This window comes from Microcaecilia unicolor, chromosome 5 (genome assembly GCF_901765095.1).
Source record: "Microcaecilia unicolor chromosome 5, aMicUni1.1, whole genome shotgun sequence".
NCBI classification, from domain to species: domain Eukaryota; kingdom Metazoa; phylum Chordata; class Amphibia; order Gymnophiona; family Siphonopidae; genus Microcaecilia; species Microcaecilia unicolor.
The window spans coordinates 346,875,942-346,897,238 of NC_044035.1; the positions used below are offsets into that span (position 1 = coordinate 346,875,942).

A 21,297-nucleotide genomic window follows, 5' to 3' on the forward strand; every position below is an offset into this window, starting at 1 on the left:
CACCCACTGTATTTTTTTTTTTTTTTACTTTTTTCACATGATGCTGAATTTGGCTAAAGTTCGATCTTCCTACTTGGATGCTACTTAATGTGCCTGTAAGGATCTACTGAGCAATTAAGTTTCAATGGTCTTGCTGTTCTGCCTGGAAGGAGCTTTTATAATTGAGGCCATATATTTCAGGATTTGTATGATATGTTCAGTGCTGTCGTAACCTGTCTTGTGGCCCTGGGGCCAAAAGATTTTGCAAGAGTCTCTTCCAATCTTGATAAGATTTGGGTGTGGGGGGGAGGGATAAGGGAGTCCTCCTCCATCAATGAGATCAAGGGCAACATCTCTACCGCTAGTCCAAACAGGCATTGAACACCCAGGAAACGTAGTGGGTTGTTGTGTGCACGGAAGATCAGTCCTCTGACCTTCTCGACTCAGACTGGTGTTAGTCAGATAAGGGTGTGCATGCAAAATTTCTTTTCCTCCTCTTGATCAGTTAGAAGAACCAAGAATGGGATGAGTGTAGAAGAGAGGAGAACGAAGAATGGATCCCCTTGCCCTTCCTAAACTTAATAATAATGAAGGGCCCAGTGACCCAATGGACTCTGCCTTCTTCCTGTCAGTCCTGAACAGTTCATCTAAAGGCCTGATGGTCTAACATGGTAGCAAAGCCAGAAGTGAATTTTTGGGTGGGTCAACGGGTAGGTTGGGTGTGCCAATGGGATATACATTTCCTTTCCTTGACCCCTGCCTCCCCCCTTTCCCTGATCCACCACCCCCTCCCCCAAGCGTAACATTGAAACACCTTAGCTAGTGGGGATCCTCAAGTCCTGCCAACTGATCATGCATGAAGACCAAGTGTGCCCGTGGTGCCGGTGCCGGCCTCACAGCGCTGCTGCTGACGCCAGCGGTTTTCTAAAGGGAATCAGCGGGCTGCTGAGTCTTTAGCTAGTGGGGCTTAGGGATCCTCACCAGCGACATGAATTTCAAACTGCTTCTGGGTGAGTCTGAGACAAAAGTGGCTACACCCCTGGTCTGACAAATCTCTTCCCTTCCATAAGCTCCCTATTTAATTTGTAAACATTGTTATGAATGGCCTATACCAGTTGCCAACATATAAGCTTGAAATAATAATTCTTGATTTATGGTTCAGTCAAGAAATCTTTGGCAAGGAATATTGTCATTGCCCTCCAAATTTCAGCAGTATACAGGATAGTGCAGGGAAATAGCTTGATATATTCACACACAGATAGAGTCAGTCGTACGACTGGTATTGGAAATTGGACTCTCTCAGTTGTAATTCTAGACCACACATGATGATAATTTAAGGAACGATAGACACCATTTACATCTCTTGCTTAGATCAAACCCCATGAAACAAAATTGGCTAATGGAGGATGTAACTATCTATTAGTCAGCCCTAAAACACCGTACTGTTTTTATCTGTGGCCTGGGAGGTATTGTATCTATTTTTGGAGGGCTAGGAGTCAAATTACTAGCAGTAGACATGGTAGTGTAATGAAACCAGTCACTGTGTTAGGGTTCCAGGAATCATATCCATGATGCTACTGGCCAAGTGAATGAAGTATTTCTCCGTCGACAATACAATAGGAGAAACCTCTTCACACACCTGATGTTATCAGGGGCGGACTGTCAGTGTTCTGGGCCCCCGGACAGTGAAGGCCATTGTGCCCCCACAGCTGCTGCCTGCTGCCCTCCCAACGCCGCTGCTGCTGCCGGGCCCCCCTTGTGCACACTTCAGCCCCCACTACTGCCGCAGCTGCCGCCAACCTCCCACAAACTACATAATCCTGATCTTCAGTGCTGCTATTTGGGTTTCCGCCAGGCACTTGTGACCTGAATTGGCCACTATTGGAAGCAGGATACTGGGCTAGATGGCTATACTTATGTTCTCATAGTGAAGTAGTTAGCACAGCGGACTTGGGAACTAGGTTTGATTCCCACTGCAGCTCCTTGCGACTCTGGGCAAGTCACTTAAACCTCCATTGCCCCAGGTACAAATAAGAACCTGTATATAATAATGTAAACCGCTTTGAATGTAGTTGCAAAAGCCACAGAAAGTGTATATCAAGTCCCCTTCATCCCTTCCAATTTGCTTTCTTACAAAATCCTGTTGATTCAGTTCCTCTTATATTATTGCCTAGATTAAGGCTCAGGAATGAAAATATTATAGTTTCAAAAAAACAAAACAAAACAAAACTAAAAAGCCATTTGTCTTCAGCAAAATAGTTTAAAAGAAACTTGGAATCTGCTGGAAGCTTTTTATGAAATTTGTTTCTTTGCAAAAAAAAAAAAAAAACCCCGTCTATAAAGCAAATAACATATGGCCAGTATTTTCCTGTCTTCCGTTTTTGTCATGTGATGTGTGCTGCTGACAGTTCTCTCTACAGAGAGGGTTTAGAAACCTTGAAAAATGTTCTCTGAGAAACAAAAGCTATTTTGAGCAGCGAAGTGTCAGGGGATTTGAGAGGGGTATGTGTTTTCTAGGGAGCTAAGTGAAAGTAATTCTAAACATCATATTTGATGAAATAACTCAGAGAAACAAGTGGCCTCTGGGAGTTAGAAATTTCAGCAAACAAGTTGTAGATGATAGGTTTGTTTTTTATTATTAGACTAGGGAACAAACTTCTGATATTGTTGCCCAATTTGCCAGCTTTCCTAATCTCTGTAAACATTTGCTCATAAACACGCCCCAGTCCCCAGTCCCCAGTCCCGCCCAGTCACTTAACTCTCCATTGCCCAGGTAAAAATAAGTACCTGTATATACTATGTAAACCCCACAGAAAGGCAGCATATCAAGTCCCATTTCCCTTTCCCTATTTGAGATTCTACATGGAATGTTGCTACTATTGGAGATTCTAGATGGAATGTTGCTACTATTGAGATTCTGTTGCTACTATTTGAGATTCTGCATGGAATGTTGCTACTATTTGAGATTCTAGATGGAATGTTGCTACTATTTGAGATTCTACATGGAATGTTGCTATTCCACTAGCAACATTCCATGTAGAAGCCTGCCCTTGCAGATCAGCAACGCGGCCGCACAGACTTCTGTTTCTGTGAGTCTGACGTCCTGCATGTATGTACAGGACATCAGACTCACAGAAACAGAAGCCTGCGCGGCCGCGTTGCTGATCTGCAAGGGCAGGCTTCTACATAGACTGCTGCTAGTGGAGGAGTAGCCTAGTGGTTAGTGCAGCAGACTTTGATCCTGGGGAACTGAGTTCAATTCGCACAGCAGCTCCTTGTGACTCTGGGCAAGTCACTTAACCCTCCATTGCCCCTGGTACAAAATAAGTACCTGAATATATGTAAACCACTTTGAATGTAGTTGCAAAAACCTCAGAAAGGCAGTATATCAAGTCCCATTTCCCTTTCCCTATTTGAGATTCTACATGGAATGTTGCTACTATTGGAGATTCTACATGGAATGTTGCTATTCCACTAGCAACATTCCATGTAGAAGCCTGCCCTTGCAGATCAGCAACGCGGCTGCACAGACTTCTGTTTCTGTGAGTCTGACGTCCTGCATGTATGTACAGGACATCAGGCTCACAGAAACAGAAGCCTGCGCGGCCGCGTTGCTGATCTGCAAGGGCAGGCTTCTACATAGACTGCTGCTAGTGGAGGAGTAGCCTAGTGGTTAGTGCAGTGGACTTTGATCCTGGGGAACTGAGTTCAATTCCCAATGCAGCTCCTTGTGACTCTGGGCAAGTCACTTAACCCTCCATTGCCCCTAGTACAAAATAAGTACCTGAATATATGTAAACCGCTTTGAATGTAGTTGCAAAAACCTCAGAAAGGTGGTATATCAAGTCCCATTTCCCTTTCCCTATTTGAGATTCTACATGGAATGTTGCTACTATTGAGATTCTGTTGCTACTATTTGAGATTCTACATGGAATGTTAATGTTGCTATTCCACTAGGACGTCAGACTCACAGAAACAGAAGCCTGCACGGCTGCAAGGGCAGGCTTCTAGATGGAGTGTTGCTAATGGAGGAGTGGCCTAGTGGTTACCGTGGTGGACTTTGGTCCTGGGGAACTGGGTTCAATTCCCACTACAGACACAGGCGGCTCCTTGTGATTCTGGGCAAGTCACTTAACCCTCCATTGCCACAGGTACAAATAAGTACCTGTATACAATATGTAAGCCACATTGAGCCTGCCATGAGTGAGAAAGCACAGGGTGCAAATGTAACAAAAACAAAAACATTTTGTCTGTTCTGTCCCAGCAGACAGTAGAACAGCCCTACCAGTATACTCTTTCCCTTCACACCTGGAATTTAAATCAACAAAGATCACACAGTGCTACCTGTTTCATGGGGGAAAGAGTCTGAGGAAGGCTATTGGTTATTGGGAAGTGCCATTTTTCAGAGCGGACAAGACTGAAGTGAGGGCTGTATGTTGGAGACCACTGGTGTAGTTATTTGGCAGGGCTTCTCAGTTCTTTTGCAGGACTTCTGTTGACCATTCTCCCGACTGCTTGAGGGCTGCAACAGATGACTAAGGGGGCTGCATGCGGCCCCCGTGTTGGGGGCCACTGGAGTACAGTAATGCAGTAGGGGGGTCAAATTAGAGGTAGTAGGGATTTTGTTAGATGATCCAAAGGGATTGTATATCAAAGGGTGGGGACCTAAATGTTGGTTGTACATTGAAAAAAAATACACACAAAAATATTGTTCCTCCTGAAGTTTTGTCATAGATGGGTCCAGTGTGCAGTCTTTTTTGGATTCTCATAGAATAGTGTCAAGGTAGGGTGGATTTGGTTTGGAGAACTGGTAATTGATTCTACATAAGTACATAAGTAATGCCACACTGGGAAAAGACCAAGGGTCCATCGGGCCCAGCATCCTGTCCATGACAGCGGCCAATCCAGGCCAAGGGCACCTGGCAAGCTTCCCAAACGTACAAACATTCTATACATGTTATTCCCGGAATTGTGGATTTTTCCCAAGTCCATTTAGTAGTGGTTTATGGACTTGTCCTTTAGGAAACCGTCTAACCCCTTTTTAAACTCTGCCAAGCTAACCGCCTTCACCACGTTCTCCAGCAAAGAATTCCAGAGTTTAATTATGAGTTGGGTGAAGAAATATTTTCTCCGATTTGTTTTAAATTTACTACACTGTAGTTTCATCGCATGCCCCCTAGTCCTACTATTTTTGGAAAGCGTGAACAGACGCTTCACATCCACCTGTTCCACTCCACTCATTATTTTATATACCTCTATCATGTCTCCCCTCAGCCGTCTCTTCTCCAAGCTGAAAAGCCCTAGCCTCCTTAGTCTTTCTTCATAGGGAAGTCGTCCCATCCCCGCTATCATTTTAGTCGCCCTTCGCTGCACCGTTTCAAATTCTACTATATCTTTCTTGAGATGCGGCGACTAGAATTGAACACAATACTCAAGGTGCGGTCGCACCATGGAGTGATACAACGGCATTATAACATCCTCACACCTGTTTTCCATACCTTTCCTAATAATACCCAACATTCTATTCGCTTTCCTAGCCGCAGCAGCACACTGAGCAGAAGGTTTCAATGTATCATCAACAATGACACCTAGATCCCTTTCTTGGTCCGTAACTCCTAACGTGGAACCTTGCATGACGTAGCTATAATTCGGGTTCTTTTTTCCCCACATGCATCACCTTGCACTTGCTCACATTAAACGTCATCTGCCATCTAGCCGCCCAGTCTCCCAGTCTCGTAAAGTCCTTCTGTAATTTTTCAAAATCCTGTCGCGAGTTAACAACTTTGAATAACTTTGTGTCATCAGCAAATTTAATTACCTCGCTAGTTACCCCCATCTCTAAATCATTTATAAATATATTAAAGAGCAGCGGTCCTAGCACGGACCCCTGAGGAACCCCACTAAGTACCCTTCTCCATTGTGAATACTGCCCATTTAACCCCACTGTCTGTTTCTTATCCTTCAACCAGTTTTAAATCCACAATAGGACGTTTCCTCCTATCCCATTCTGGTATGAGATGATGAGATAGGGCCCTCTTTATTCTCGCAATCTAATTGTCCTTTATTTATCCCCCTTTTCACTTCCTTTTCCTGCACTTTTGTCTTGTGGGCTCGGGAATCTGATTGTTTCTTGAGATGGAGCGATGTTAGTACCCTTCTTTGCTTCTTGGTTTGTATGGTAGTTTTTGTCCAAGGCTGTGTACTTGATGACATATTATAAATGATATAAAATAAAAATAAAAATGATTTGAATATAAAATTAAAAGAAAAGAACAGCAGCATATAAAATTTAAGAAAATTAAATTAAAAAATGGTGGATCCATCACATGAAAATGTTTTTTAGAAGAAAACCAATCTCTCTTGGAACCTCTCCTAATCTCTCACAATCCCCCCTCCAGACCTTCTTACCCTAGGTACATTTCTTCACAAGGAAGGAAGAGTTAGTCCTGGTCACTCTCGCTCATCGGTACATCAATGACAAATGGCTCCAGCAAACTGAAGCAGGGCCGGTCTTAGGGTGAGGCAACCGAGGCGGCCGCATAAGGCCTTGCTCTCAAGGGGTCTGAACTCCGCTCCGACCGCTCGAGTTCCAGTTCCCCTCCTTCTGAATTTTAAAAGTCATCTAAGTTACCTCGTCGGGTTACAGCGACAGGCAGCAGCAGTGAAAAGCGTGCGAGCTGCTCGGCGCTTCAGGAGCCTTCCCTTCCCTCTCTCAGCTCTGGTCCCGCCCCCTGCTGTTGCGGAAACAGGAAATGAGGGCAGGACCAGAGCTGAGAGAGGGAAATGAAGGCTCCTGAAGCGCCGAGCTCGCACGCTTTTCACTGCTGCTGCCTGCCGCTGTAACCCGACGAGGTAAGATGACTCGAATGGAGGGGGGCTCTGGAGCTCAGAGGGAGGAGGGCCCTGGAGCTCAGATGGAGGGGGGCCCTGGAGCTCAGAGGGAGGGGGGCCTCGGAAGGAGCTCGGAGGGGATTGCCCTGGAGCTTGGAGGGAGCTCGGAGGGAGGGGTGGCCGGCCCTGGAGCTCAGAGGGAGGGGGGACCCTGGATCTTGGTGGGGTGGGCCCTGGAGCTCGGTGGGGTGGAGCTAGGGTGGGCGGAGCTAGTGTGGGGTGGAGCTAGGGTGGGGCGGGGCTACGATGGGGCCCTATCAAATTGGTCTGGACAGGGCCCCGCACTTGCTAAGACCAGCCCTGAACTGAAGCCAGCACCATTGTTAATTTCTGCCACATTAAATGGCATCAGGCCGAGGGTGATGTCATTTTTATCCATGGAAGATATTTAAAATGACAGAGCAGGAGAGTAACTGGGGCTCTGGAGGAACCTGGGGAATCTTTATTTATTTTATTTTTTAAATCATGGTAGAGACATATGTTATAAACAAATGAAAAAGAATGAAATTTCTTTGTTTTGTTTTTCAAAACAAATTGAAACAAAACAGGAAATTGTGTTAAGATGATCCCATTTTAAGTGAGTGTCCCTAATGCATTCCTGTCCCTGTAGTTCAGTTCCAATGTGGAAAATAAAACCTTCAGAGAGGCAAGAATGGGACGTGGCAGGTGGAAAAGGAGTCGACTCTAATTTCCAGCAGAAAGGGAGGCTGGTTGGCAGAGAGGTTCACGGCTAATTCTGCTGTTATTGGAGATGCGGGCTCCCAAGTGGAAACGGCTCCCAATCGTATCAAACTTGTGCTTAAGGTATCTAGGCCCGCCAGACTATTTAGGAAAATGGAGACATTTTCTAAGGAAAATAATATTGTGTGAGCCATCAGTGCAATGGACATTTTCCTGGCCCGTATAATGGAACAAATTCAAGGAATAGCAGTATCCATTAATGCTTCTTTTTTTTTAATTTTTTGACATTAAAAAGAAAGCCAAATATCTGTTTCCAGGCATGCTCTTCGACCCTTAAGATTGGATCATTTCGGCCATAGACTGAGGGATAACTAACAGATGGACCTTATTTTAGCTAAAGGAAATACAGCAAGGAACATTTTTTAACTGTGTGATAACTTCCCCTGCATATTTCAGTTTTACAAATAAAACATGCCCTTGTTAGCTCTAAGAGTGTTCCAGGTCGTCATTGGCTGCAGCATTGTTTTAGGAGAACAGTGGTAGACGTTTGTTGGGTTGGAGTCTACGGATTGCTGTTTCTGGCTCCCGTAATTAATAAGTGTGATGCTTTATTTAAATAAATTTACAATACGTACTGCATCCTGCGATAATAATCTGTACCATTCACATAAATATATTAAACAACCAACTCATACCATAGACCAAGCTGGGACCAGATGTAAAGGCTTGAGAGAAAATGATCAATCTCCCTAATCCCTATTTTTTTTTTTTAAATGACGGTAGAGATATATTTTATAAACAAATGAAAAAGAATGAAATTTCTTTGTTTCGTTTTTCAAAACAAATTGAAACAAAATAGGAAATTGTGTTAAGACGATCCCATTTTTAATGAGTGTCCCTAATGCATTCCTGTCCCTGGAGTTCTGTTGACATTAAAAAGAAAACTTTTATATAATCAGTTGGTCTCAGCCACAATATTCGACATAAATGTTATTTAATTCTAAAGAATGGCCATATATGTGTTTGTGGAGGAAAAAGCCTCTGAATTCCCGGTTCAGAACATATTAGAATCTGCTCTTACGGGATGGAATCTTCATCGGCTTAAAAAACCTCCCTGACACCATTTAAGATGTACCTTGTGATTCGCTGTGTGTATATGCAAATTGAATAATATCCAACACTTATCTTAGTGTCGTTGCGTTGCAGTATTGTTCCACTCCGTTCTATTCCCTCCGACGGGGTCCCGTTTCGCCGTTTTCGGCTTTTTCAAGGAAAAAATGACCTCGTACTGCCTTGAAAAAGCCGAAAACGGCGAAATGGGACCCCGTCAGAGGGAGTAGAACGGAGTAGAACCATACTGCAATGCCACGACACTAAGATAAGTGTCCTGAATGATCCTGAATGAACAAAATACAAGAAAATATTACTAGGCCATTCCAGAATCTACAACCTCCAGAACGTAGTCTGCCCCCATAGCAGGCATAATTCAGGAAACCACTGCCTTCATTCAGTGCATTTCCAGCTCTAATGGGAGGGAGCAGAAGAAGAAATGTGTGCAAGGAGAAACTGAGAGAAAAACCTTTATGAAGGAGCTGAACTGAACTACTCTCAAGACTCAAAATTCACCTTGTCACATCTTGGCCTCCCTCTAGTTACATAGAAATATAGATCATGACAGCCAATAAGTTCCTTAAGACCCTTCAAGTCTGTCTAGTTATTGGCCACTTTCTCTACCTGTTCCATGTTTCAGTGCCATTGGTGAATCTCAGGTTGCAGATTGAATTCTTCTGTAGAGCAAACTGTATTAACCTTGTGTTTTAGAAACGCTGACAGAAACCGGAAAGCCCTTCACCAGCGTAGGATGCCATAAAGTATCATCAGTAGTGTTCACAATGCGAAGACGTGATCAAACATTATTTTGCCACATGTAGCCGTCTATACAGACTGTGTGATACCTGATAGCCATTATCAATATTTCCGAGCTCTTCCAGTGTTGAGGTAGGCATTACAACACACGCCCTATGTTCCGTATGTCTATGATAATGTGAGAGATGGAATCAGTTCGTGCCCCTTATTAATGAAAGGAAAAACTGTGTATTGCATCAACCTTTAGGATCCCCTCGGAACATGAGAAGGGAATGGTATCCATGGAGGCTCAAGATCAAAGAGTATGTGTCTTTCAGGGCTCGCTTGTAAGGCCATCAGTTCAGGGAAATTTCCTGCCAAAGGAAGCTCTGCATAATGTTTCTAGAGATTGTTATCAGAACTGGAAATTGCACTGGTGATTCATGAAGAGGAAGCTCTGTTAAAAGTTGAGCTCCCGTCAACACAGAACGGGAGAGAAGCCTTCGTAAATCTGGGACAGGTTGGCAGCTTCTGATCTTCTTGAACGTGGCTTGCGATGCTGCTGCTCTCTAGAGACAGGCAAGGCTACTGCTGCCTGTAATGCTGCGAAACAGCTGTGGTAGCTCACTGGACCAAGGCATCCTTCAGATGTCCCACTACATTTGAAAGCCAAGGGATTTTGGCAAACCTCTGTGCAGCTGTTAGAGTAAAAGATTGCTGTTGGGTCCAAGTAGAAGTAAAGAAGTTTACTGGTAAGAAAAGTAGCAGCAGTCAGTGGTGTAAGTTCTGCAGTGTGGGGTGGGGGCAGAGGGAAGGGGCCCCCACTTGCAGACACTTCCAGATTTAAGGTGGAATAACCTGTTCTGGGAGTACCTTCCAAAATTCAATTGGTATCTCCGTTAATTTGGACTAGTACCTTTAGATGGTTGTTGAGGCGCTGGACAAGAGATCCATATGGGTTCCCTGAAAGGGCAAAAGTTGATGACCTAATAGATTTTTTTTTGTAATATTGTGGTGCTCACTTACAATTGCTTTAATATTGCAGTACTTCCTCTCAGATGCATTCAGCAGGCTAGCATTGGGCCCAGTTCAACCACTACCTAACACTCATCTCTGAAAGAGAAAGTCATGTAGTAGTGAAGGAAAGATATGGAATCCCCGAGAGAAGGAAAGGGAAAAGGGAATGGCACTTGATATATTGCCTTTCTGTGTTTTGTTTTGCAAGTACGTTCAAAAGTGGTTTGCATAGTATGTACAGGTACTTATTTGTACCTGGGGCAATGGAGGGTTAAGTGTCTTGCCCAGAGTCACAAGGAGCTGCAGTGGGAATTGAACTCAGTTCCCCAGGATCAAAGTCCACTGCACTAACCACTAGGCTACTCCTCCATGAGCAACAGGCCATGTAGAATCTCAAATAGTAGCAACAGAATCTCAATAGTAGCAACATTCCATCTAGAATCTCCAATAGTAGCAACATTCCATAATCTCAAATAGTAGCAACATTCCGTAGAATCTCAAATAGGGAAATGGGACTTGGTATATTGCCTTTCTGAGGTTTTTGCAACTACATTCAAAGCGGTTTACATATATTCAGGTACTTATTTTGTACCAGGGGCAATGGAGGGTTAAGTGACTTGCCCAGAGTCACAAGGAGCTGCAGTGGGAATTGAACCCAGTTCCCCAGGATCAAAATCTGCTGCACTAACCACTAGGCTACTCCTCCATGAGCAACATTCCATGTAGAATCTCAAATAGTAGCAACAGAATCTCAATAGTAGCAACATTCCATCTAGAATCTCCAATAGTAGCAACATTCCATGTAAAATCTCAAATAGGGAAATGGGACTTGGTATATTGCCTTTCTGAGGTTTTTGCAACTACATTCAAAGCGGTTTACATATATTCAGGTACTTATTTTGTACCAGGGGCAATGGAGGGTTAAGTGACTTGCCCAGAGTCACAAGGAGCTGCAGTGGGAATTGAACCCAGTTCCCCAGGATCAAAATCTGCTGCACTAACCACTAGGCTACTCCTCCATGAGCAACATTCCATGTAGAATCTCAAATAGTAGCAACAGAATCTCAATAGTAGCAACATTCCATCTAGAATCTCCAATAGTAGCAACATTCCACATTGAATCTCAAATAGGGAAATGGGACTTGGTATATTGCCTTTCTGAGGTTTTTGCAACTACATTCAAAGCGGTTTACATATATTCAGGTACTTATTTTGTACCAGGGGCAATGGAGGGTTAAGTGACTTGCCCAGAGTCACAAGGAGCTGCAGTGGGAATCGAACTCAGTTCCCCAGGATCGAAGTCCATTGCACTAACCACTAGGCTCCTCCTCTACTCCATGAAAGGCAGAACAACTCATGGGTTTGTCAGCTGGGAGCACACAGTGTCAGCAGGTCCCGATGGCCTAGGTATCAATTAAGGTTGATTTCCCTGTGAACTAGAACTGTATAGATGTAGGCTGCACAGTTAGTTTATCGTCCCAGTTTGCGTTTGCCCATTGTAAAGAAGAGTGAATTCGAAGCAGATCTTCTAAATAAAGTTTTGCTTTACTGGTTTGACCATATATAGAAGTGAAAGCATGCTGGCAAGTGCAACTAAGCCTGTGCAGTCTGCCAAGTGATAGGCTGCCCAAAGTCAAATATATGTATAGGGAGGTGGGGTCTGGGAAAGACGCCTGCTATGACACCAGCAAAACAGGCAGGCATGAGCTATAGAACACATAAATAAAGAAGGCAACGAAAAAGACTTGGATTTAGCTCATACATTTTTCATAAGTTCAAGGCGAGTTACATTCAAGTTTAGTAAATATTTTCCTATTTCTCGAGGGCTTACAATCTAAGGGCCCTGTTTATTAAGGTGCGCTAGCGTTTTTGGTGCATGCAAAAAATTAGCGTGTACTAACTGTGTTGGCGCCCGTAGGAATATTGTGGGTGCCCTACACAGTTAGCGCGCACTAAAAACGCTAACACGCCTCTAGAGTAGCTTAGTAAACAGGGCTTTAAGCTTGTATCTGGGGCAATGGAGATTGTTTCAGACAGGGGCGTAGCCAGACTTCGACGGGAGGGGGGTCCAGAGCCCGAGGTGAGGCGGTACATTTTAGCCCCCCCCCCCCGGTGGCGCCGCTGACCCCCCCCCCGCTGCCACCGCCACAACCCTCTCGACCCCCCCTTCCTGCCACCAACCCTCTCCCGCCACGTACCTTTGCTGGCGGGGGACCCCAACCCCTGCTAGCCGAAGTCCTTTTCTCGGCCGCGCAGCGTTGCCGAATGATCTGATCAAGTTTGAATCTGTTTCTGTGCGTGTGTCTGACGTCCTTTAGTTTCTTTTCCAAAATTATTTATTTTTATTTATTTAACACATTTATATCCCACATTATCCCACTTAGTTGCAGGCTCAATGTGGCTTACACAATACCGTAGAGGTAGGCTCCAGTTCAATAATACAAATACACAGTACAAGCAGAAAGCATATAACAAACATCAGTATAAAACAACAAGGAAATAAAGAGAGGGTAGTTATAGAAATCTAGTACGGTTCATATTTTGTTGTGTCGCAGGAAATAGGAAGTTAATTTGTATCAGGTGGGTAGGCCTTCTTAAACAAGTTGGTTTTCAGTAGTTTCCTGAAGTTAAGATGGTTATGGATAGATCTCACGGTTTGGGGCAAAGCGTTCCACAATCGTGTACTTATGTAAGAAAAGCTGGATATATAATTTGATTTGTATCTAAGTCCATTGCAGTCTGGATAATGCAGATTTAAATAAGTTTGGGATAGGCTGGTGCTGTTTCTGGGTGGTAGTTTTATGAGGTCCAACATGTATACAGGAACTTCACCGTAAATAATCCTGTGGACAAGAGTGCAAACCTTGAAGGCAATACGTTCCTTGGTGGGAAGCCACTGCAGTTTTTCGCGAAGGGGTTTGGCACTTTCAAATTTTGGTTTTCCGAATATCAGTCTGGCTGCTGTATTCTGTGCGGTCTGAAGTTTCTTTGTTAGTTGTTCTTTACAACCTACATAGATTCCATTGCAGTACCATTGATTGTATTAGGTTGCGAAATACGTCTCGTGGGAAGAAATGTTTTATACATTTAAGTTTCCACATTGAGTGGAACATTTTCTTTGTAGTGGAATTTACTCGACTTTCAAGTGTCAGATTGCGGTCAATTATGACGCCAAGCAGTTTTAGGCTATCCGAGATTGGGAGAGAGTGGTTTGGGATGTTTAAGGTTGAAGGTTTATATTTATTGTGTTGAGATGAAAGGATAAGACAATGAGTCTTTTCAGAATTTAGTTTCAGTTGGAATCTCAAGTATCCATTGTGTTCAAACCGATCTTAATTGTATTGGTGATTTCTGTCAAATCACAAATTAGCTACAAATTATGCAAGGTAAAAGCAGGCGGCCATTTTGCAGTTGTTTGGGTTCTTTGAAACTTCCCTCAGAAAGAAGAGGGATTATTTCTTTGGTTGCTCTTTGCTTCTTGATGGAGAGTCTGAACCTGCCCTATTAACTAGTGCTCATATAATACCTGAACGAGATAGGATACAGCCAGGGCCGCCGAGGGGGGGGGGGGGCAAAATTCCCCAGGCCCGGGCCTACAAGGGGGGCCCGGTGCCGGGGTCAGGCTACCGGCGCTGCAGTCCCCGGTCTCACCTGCCTGCCTCCTTGGCTCCGGGCCCTCTTCATTTAAAGCGGCAGTCGCAGATCGCATCTCTTCTGGCCTTCCCTCCCTGTGTCCCGCCCTTGCGGAAACCAGAAGTTACATCAGACGAGGGCGGGACACAGGGAGGGAAGGCCAGAAGAGACGCGATCTGCGACTGCCGCTTTGAATGAAGGGGGCCCGGAGCCGTGGAGGCAGGCAGGTGAGACCACAGACTGCAGTGACAGGGGGCGGCAGCGGCGGGGGGGGGACTTGGTTTCTGAGGGTACTTCTCACTTGTTCATTATTGTTCACTTCATACAACCCTTTGAGATTGTGGTTGGCTGTTTCTTGTTTTTTGTGGTAAGGTCTGAGACCCAAAATAAACTGATGCCAATTTTGATTTTGCCACACATGCATTTTTGGCAAAAATTTAAAAAAAAAGGCCTTTTTTACAGGCGTGCTGAAAAATGGATCGGCGCGCGACCCAAACCTGCGCCTACACTACCGCAAGCCATTTTTCAGTGCACCTTAGTAAAAGGACCCCTAAGTTATTACACTAAAAAAAAAACACACACACACTTAGGGCTCTCTGGTCTAGGCCTGGCTTTAGGTGGCCTAAATGGGTGCACCTACGTTTTAGTCATAGGAATGGCATGTGTGCATATTCTTTAAACTATGCCTAACTTTAGGCATAGTTTATAGAATCACACTAACTGTGTGGTTTTTCGGTACCGATTTTTTAAGGTGCCATTTGTAGAATTTGACCCTTAGGGGAGAGAACAAGGGCGGGGTACTACAAGCCCAGTATACTAGAAGGCAAGCAACCAGTAGGAAGCCTCCCCTAAACCAGTGGTGTAGCTACGTGGGCCAGGGCCGTGCCAAGGGTCTCTGGCGCCCCCCTGCAGACTACCAGTTGGCGGCGCCCCCCCCCCCCGCACCTGCCTGGCTCCAAGGCAGCGATTCCCCTCTCTCCCCTGCCCTCCCGCTCCCATGTAGGAACTGCCCGCCCTCTTCTCCCCCCCAAGATCCCGTTCCTTTTTTTTTTCTTTTAAATTTACCTTCCTCCGGCAGCGCAGCGTCAGTGAGGGAGGCAGCGCTCCCAGTCCTGACGTCTCTAGCCTTCCCTTGTTCGCTGCTCACTGCCCCGCCTTCTTCTGACGTCAAGGAGGGCAGGGTAAGCACGCAGCGGCGGCGCCCCCCAGAGGATAGCGCCCCCCTGCGGTGCTTACCCCGCTTACCGCATCGGCACGGCCCTGACGTGGGCCACGGGGGACTGGGCCCCCTCAAATTTCTTCTGGGGCCCTGCTTTTGCTGGCAGTGGTCCCTTACCCCCTGCCAGCTGAAGCCTTGTCCAGCTGCCGCGTTGCCTGCCCTGCTCTTTCTTCCCCTCATGGCCTGCATGCTCCTTTTAATGAAATTTAACATACTCAGTTTCACTAAAAGGAGTGTACAGGATGTGAGGGGGAAGAGGGAGCAGGGCAGACAACGCTGCTGCGCCAGAGACTGGCGCTGGAGAAGGCTTCAGCTGGCGAGGGTTGGGGACCCCCACCAGCCAAGGTATTTGCTGCAGCAATGGAGTGGCAGGGCGGCGGGTGGGGGGAGGGGCGAGGCGGCAGGGTGGCAGACCAAAATTGTCCCCCCACTTCAGGCTCTGGCCCCCTCCCACCACAAGGTCTGGCTACACCCCTGCCCTAAACTACAGGGAACTGTACATGTGATCTGAAGGAACCTATCAGAGAGAACTACAAAATTACATAGAATTTGTAGATGTACCCTATTTAAAGACATAGGGACTAAATCTGGCTATAGTAATGTCCAATATATACATATAAGCAACAGGCAACCTGCCTCCATGAATACGGGAAATAATCCAAAAGGAGCCCAGCGTCTTGACTTTTAATTCCAGAAGTCTATTGATATATCACGAATGCCTTACGAATAATCAATTATGGACCTCAGTGGCGACTCGTTTCATAAGAGCCAGGGTCCTCTTAGCTCGCCTTGCCTCTTCACAGGTCCAACTTGATTTTTAAGCAAGTTCTTTATTTTACTCGTTTTAAATATTTTTATAAATTCTTAAGACTGTTTTGATCAAGTTTTTCTTAACCATATATCTTTTTCACATGAGTACAAAAAAGCGTTTGCAAATTTGACTTAGCTTGATGTTCAATCATAACTGAAGGGACCGAGTAAAATACAGAACTTGTTTAAAAATCATGTTGGACCAGTGAAGAGGCAAGGCGAGCTAAGAGGACTCTGGCTTTTATGAAACGAGTTGCCACTGAGGTCCATAATTGATTATTCTTAAGTCATCCTGTTCAGAAGGAATGGATCCTAAGGAGCTTAGCCAAGATTGGGTGGCAGAGCCGGTGGCGGGAGGCGGGGATAGTGCTGGGCAGACTTATACGGTCAGTGCCAGAGCCGGTGGTGGGGGGCGGGGCTGGTGGTTGGGAGGCGGTGATAGTGCTGGGCAGACTTATACGGTCTGTGCCCTGAAAAGGACAGGTACAAATCAAGGTAAGGTATACACAAAAAGTAGCACATGTGAGTTTATCTTGTTGGGTAGACTGGATGGACCGTGAAGGTCTTTTTCTGCCGTCATCTACTATGTTACTGTGTTCAGTACTGGTCTCCGTATCTCAAAAAAGATATAGTAGAATTGGAAAAGGTACAGCGAAGGGCGACGAAAATGATAGTGGGGATGGGACGACTTTCCTACGAAGAGAGGCTGAGAAGGCTAGGGCTTTTCAGCTTGGAGAAGAGACGGCTGAGGGGAGATATGATAGAAGTGTATAAAATAATGAGTGGAATGGATCGGGTGGATGTGAAGCGACTGTTCACGCTATCCAAAAATACTAGGACTAGAGGGCATGAGTTGAAGCTACATTGTGGTAAATTTAAAACGAATCGGAGAAAATATTTCTTCACCCAACGTGTAATTAGACTCTGGAATTCGTTGCCGGAGAACGTGGTACGGGCGGTTAGCTTGACGGAGTTTAAAAAGGGGTTGGATAGATTCCTAAAGGACAAGTCCATAGACCGCTATTAAATGGACTTGGAAAAATTCCGCATTTTTAGGTATAACTTGTCTGGAATGTTTTTACGTTTGGGGAGCGTGCCAGGTGCCCTTGACCTGGATTGGCCACTGTTGGTGACAGGATGCTGGGCTAGATGGACCTTTGGTCTTTCCCAGTATGGCACTACTTATGTACTTATGTACTTAATAGTCTTCTGGAATTAAAAGTCAAGACGCTGGGCTTCTTTTGGATCATTTGCTGTATAATTAGCCCCTGTCTTCCTGATGAGATAACCCTTTAAGTGTGTCCTTTTGAAGCTGATTTTTTCGTTCAGTGAATATGGGGGGCAGAACACTGACATTTATCATATTTCTCTTATTATGATTGTTCTATAGTATATTTATGATGCTGTTTCATGTTTTAGTCCTATTACTAGGCTTCAATTTGCCATCTCCATGTTTACTTCATTGATTGTATTTATGTTTACATTTGGTCATTTTACTGTTCTTATGCTGTTAACAAAATTGTAAGTTTTATATCAAGCTATACCTGCTTTACATTGCCTTAGATGAATCCCATCATAAAGGTGGATAATAAATTCCAATAAATAATGAATAATAAGGAAGGACTATTTATGTTAAAAACACCCACTAGAACTGATGAATGAAATGCCTCTGTAGTCTTTTAAAAAAGTAACATAGTAAATGACGGCAGACAAAGATCTGAACGGTCCATCCAGTCTGCCCAACAAGATAAATACATTTTACATGGTATGTGATACTTTATGTGTATACCCGAGTTTGCTTTGTCCTTGCCTTTCTCAGGGCATAGACCGTAGAAGTCTGCCCAGCACTATTCCTGTACTAAACATTCTGAAGATTCTGGAATCCTAAAGAGTTACAACATTCCGGAATCCCAATTAGTAGCAACATTCCAGGTAGAATCCCAAAGAGCAACGTGGTAACATAGTAAATGACGGCAGATAAAGACCTGTACGGTCCATCCAGTCTGCCCAACAAGATAAATTCATTTTACATGGTATGTGATACTTTATATGTATACCCGAGTTTGCTTTGTCCTTGCCTTTCTCAGGGCACAGACCGTAGAAGTCTGCCCAGCACTATTCCTGTACTAAACATTCTGAAGATTCTGGAATCCTAAAGAGTTACAACATTCCGGAATCCCAATTAGTAGCAACATTCCAGGTAGAATCCCAAAGAGCAACGTGGTAACATAGTAAATGACGGCAGATAAAGACCTGTACGGTCCATCCAGTCTGCCCAACAAGATAAATTCATTTTACATGGTATGTGATACTTTATATGTATACCCGAGTTTGCTTTGTCCTTGCCGTTCTCAGGGCACTGACCGTAGAAGTCTGCCCAGCACTGTTCCTGTACTAAAAACACCCATATAATCCTTCCTCTCCCCTCCCTTTTCTGATTCTTTTCAGAGCTCCAGTATTTGCAGAACTGCGGTGCATGCCGGGGTCATTAGGGATGACACCGGAGGATATGTTGATGTGATGCCGGTGGATAAGAAGAACCATTATGTTGGTTCCCTCAAGAACGAAATTCAGTCAGAAAGGTAAAGCCTCTTCCTGTCATTGCCAGCCTGTCTCCTGCCACTTTAATACCAGCGACAGTCTGCTCCTGTCAGTTTTGCATTCCCTTTAGCCTTTCATTTCATGTATTCAATATGTAACTCAGGGGCCCTTTTACTAAGAAGTTATAAATCCCATAGTGCTGTGTTATATCAGTCCATATAAATCCATCATAAACCAAATTCGATGAAGTTCATTGGTCAAACTGCAAGTAATGTCAGAAAGCTAGTTCCAACAATGTATTTTGTGAGAACTTTTTTAACTAGATTGTTGGAACTAGCTTTCGGACATTACTTGCAGTTTGACCAATGAACTTCATCGAATTTGGTTTATGATGGATTTATATGGACTGATATAACACAGCACTATGGGATTTATAACTTCTTGTCATCACATGAACTGGTGTTAACGAAACAATGGCTTCATACTATTTGAAGGAGACAAGGATAATGTAGGTTTAAAAAGGACAAAACACTTGTCCCAGTATGGCAATACTTATGTACTCTGGAATGAAAAGGCATAGAATGAAGTTAAGAGGAGGAATCCAAGAAAGTACTCTTTCACGGAAAAGGTGGTGGATGCGTGGAATGGCCTCCCGGTGGAGGTCATGGAGACGAGGACTGTGTCAGAGTTTAAAAAGGCGTGGGACAGACACATGGGATCTCTTAGGAAAAGGAGGAGTTAGTGGTTACTGAGGAGGGGCAGACTGGATGGGCCATTTGGCCCTTATCTGCCATCATGTTTCTATGTTTCTACATATTATGTACAGCAGTGGTGTAAGAAAGGGGGGGGGGCGGTGGGGCGGTCCGCCCCGGGTGCACGCCGCTGGGGGGGGTGTCAGCTCCGCTGGTTCCCTGCTCCCTCTGCCCCGGAACAGGTTACTTCCTGTTCCGGGGCAGAGAGAGCAGGGAACCAGCGGAGCCGACGCAGCTCCCAGCGACATGCACTCGGGGCGGTTCGGCCCTCCCGCCCGTCCCTCACTGCTTTCCCATGTAAGTACGCGCTCCGGGGGGGGGGGGGGTGCGCTCTGGAGAGGGGAGGGTGCACCGTGCTGCACTGGGGGGAGGGGTGCGCGCAGCGGCAACCCCCCCGGGTGTCAGCTGCCCTCGCTACGGCACTGATGTACTTATTTTGTACCTGAGGCAATGGAGGGTAAGTCAGGAGGAGCAGCAGTAGGAACCAAACCTGGTTTTCCTGGGTCTTAGCTATTAGGTTTCTCCTCCTTTAACTGTGTGAAAAGATGCTGGAGAAACCTCCTACATCTAAAAACGTGGTTTGGCAGTTTCCACACATTAATTTTGAGAAAGAATGCATGGTACCTGCAAAACATTTCTGCTCTAAATAGTTAACTCTTTTTGTCTGGACTAACAAAACATATATGAGTTATGAAAACAAATAGCTTTTTAAGCAGATTGGAATAAGAAATCTGTGCATACGATTGCTGTCTCTTGGCCCTTTTCCTCTGCTTCGGCCTACCAGCAGAGAATAAATCTGAAGAAAATGCCAGGAAAGAAAGTCAGCATCCACTTTTTATTTTCCATCTTTCCGTTCAGCATCTAGCCTTCTCTGCTCCCTCTGAGCTAGGATCTGTTCCTCTGGGAGATTATTCCCATCCACGGACCGAGCTGTGACTGAGCCCCTGACATCAAACAGCTGCTTTTTTTTTCCTGCCAAAAAATCTCTAGGGTAATCTATTTTCATCTTGATGAAAACAAAAATATATAGTATATTCTAAAAAAAAAAAAAAAAAAAGTTAAAGTCACAAGTCTGGGTTGTAATGTTTCATATGACTTTTCCATGTACTTAAACTCTCCATCTGAAACCTTCTAATACAGTATGGCATCGTGGAAATATATTTTTAACTACCGTTTTCATCAGGGATTTTAGTATTTACTATTTCTATCCATTCAAGCGGACTAACATGGCAAACTCCCTGCTTTATTCGGTTCTAGGTCAGTTCCCACCAGACAGTTCCCACCCACCAATTCCCATCTGGACAATTTCCACTGAACCAGTTCCCACGACACCAGGAAAGACAATTCCCACTCATAACCCCCAAAACACACTAGGACAAATAATGTCCCTCCCTTTTCTCTTGCAGATCATTTGAGGGGGGCAGTACCCACTCACCCCTACCCATAACATTATCTTTTACACATCCCTTTTCCCTTCTAGGCAATGCACCCCCCCCCCCCCCAAACTAGATTTCAACCTAATTCATGTTTAATTTGGGATCTAAATGTCATAAATGTCATGAGTAGAGGAGTGGCCTAGTGGTTAGAGCACTGGTCTTGTAATCCAGAGGTGGCCAGTTCAAATCCCACTGCTGCTCCTTGTGATCCTGGGCAAGTCACTTAACCCTCCGTTGCCTCAGGTACAAACTTTGATTGTGAGCCCTCCTGGGACAGAGAAATATTCAGTACCCTGAATGAAACTCACCTTGAGCTACTACTGAAAAAGGTGTGAGCAAAATCCAAGTAAATAGATAAATACAAACTGCAGTTCATGTGTGTGTGTGTGTGGGGGGGGGGGGGGAATGCCCCCTCCCACCCCCAAACTAGGTTTCAACATAATTCAGCCCCTCAAAATGATACACTAATTACAATTTATAATAAATTACTACT

The 21,297-nt window shown here is 44.8% G+C and overlaps 1 protein-coding gene across 1 annotated transcript in view; it reads left to right on the forward strand.

Annotated features, from left to right (window-relative positions):
- Positions 1-21,297, forward strand: part of CRISPLD2 (cysteine rich secretory protein LCCL domain containing 2) — a 126,662-nt gene that overhangs the window by 83,478 nt on the left and 21,887 nt on the right. The window contains exon 13 of the mRNA XM_030204535.1: positions 18,524-18,657. Coding sequence (XP_030060395.1) covers positions 18,524-18,657 — 134 coding nt within the window. The remainder of the gene's footprint in view (positions 1-18,523; positions 18,658-21,297) is intronic.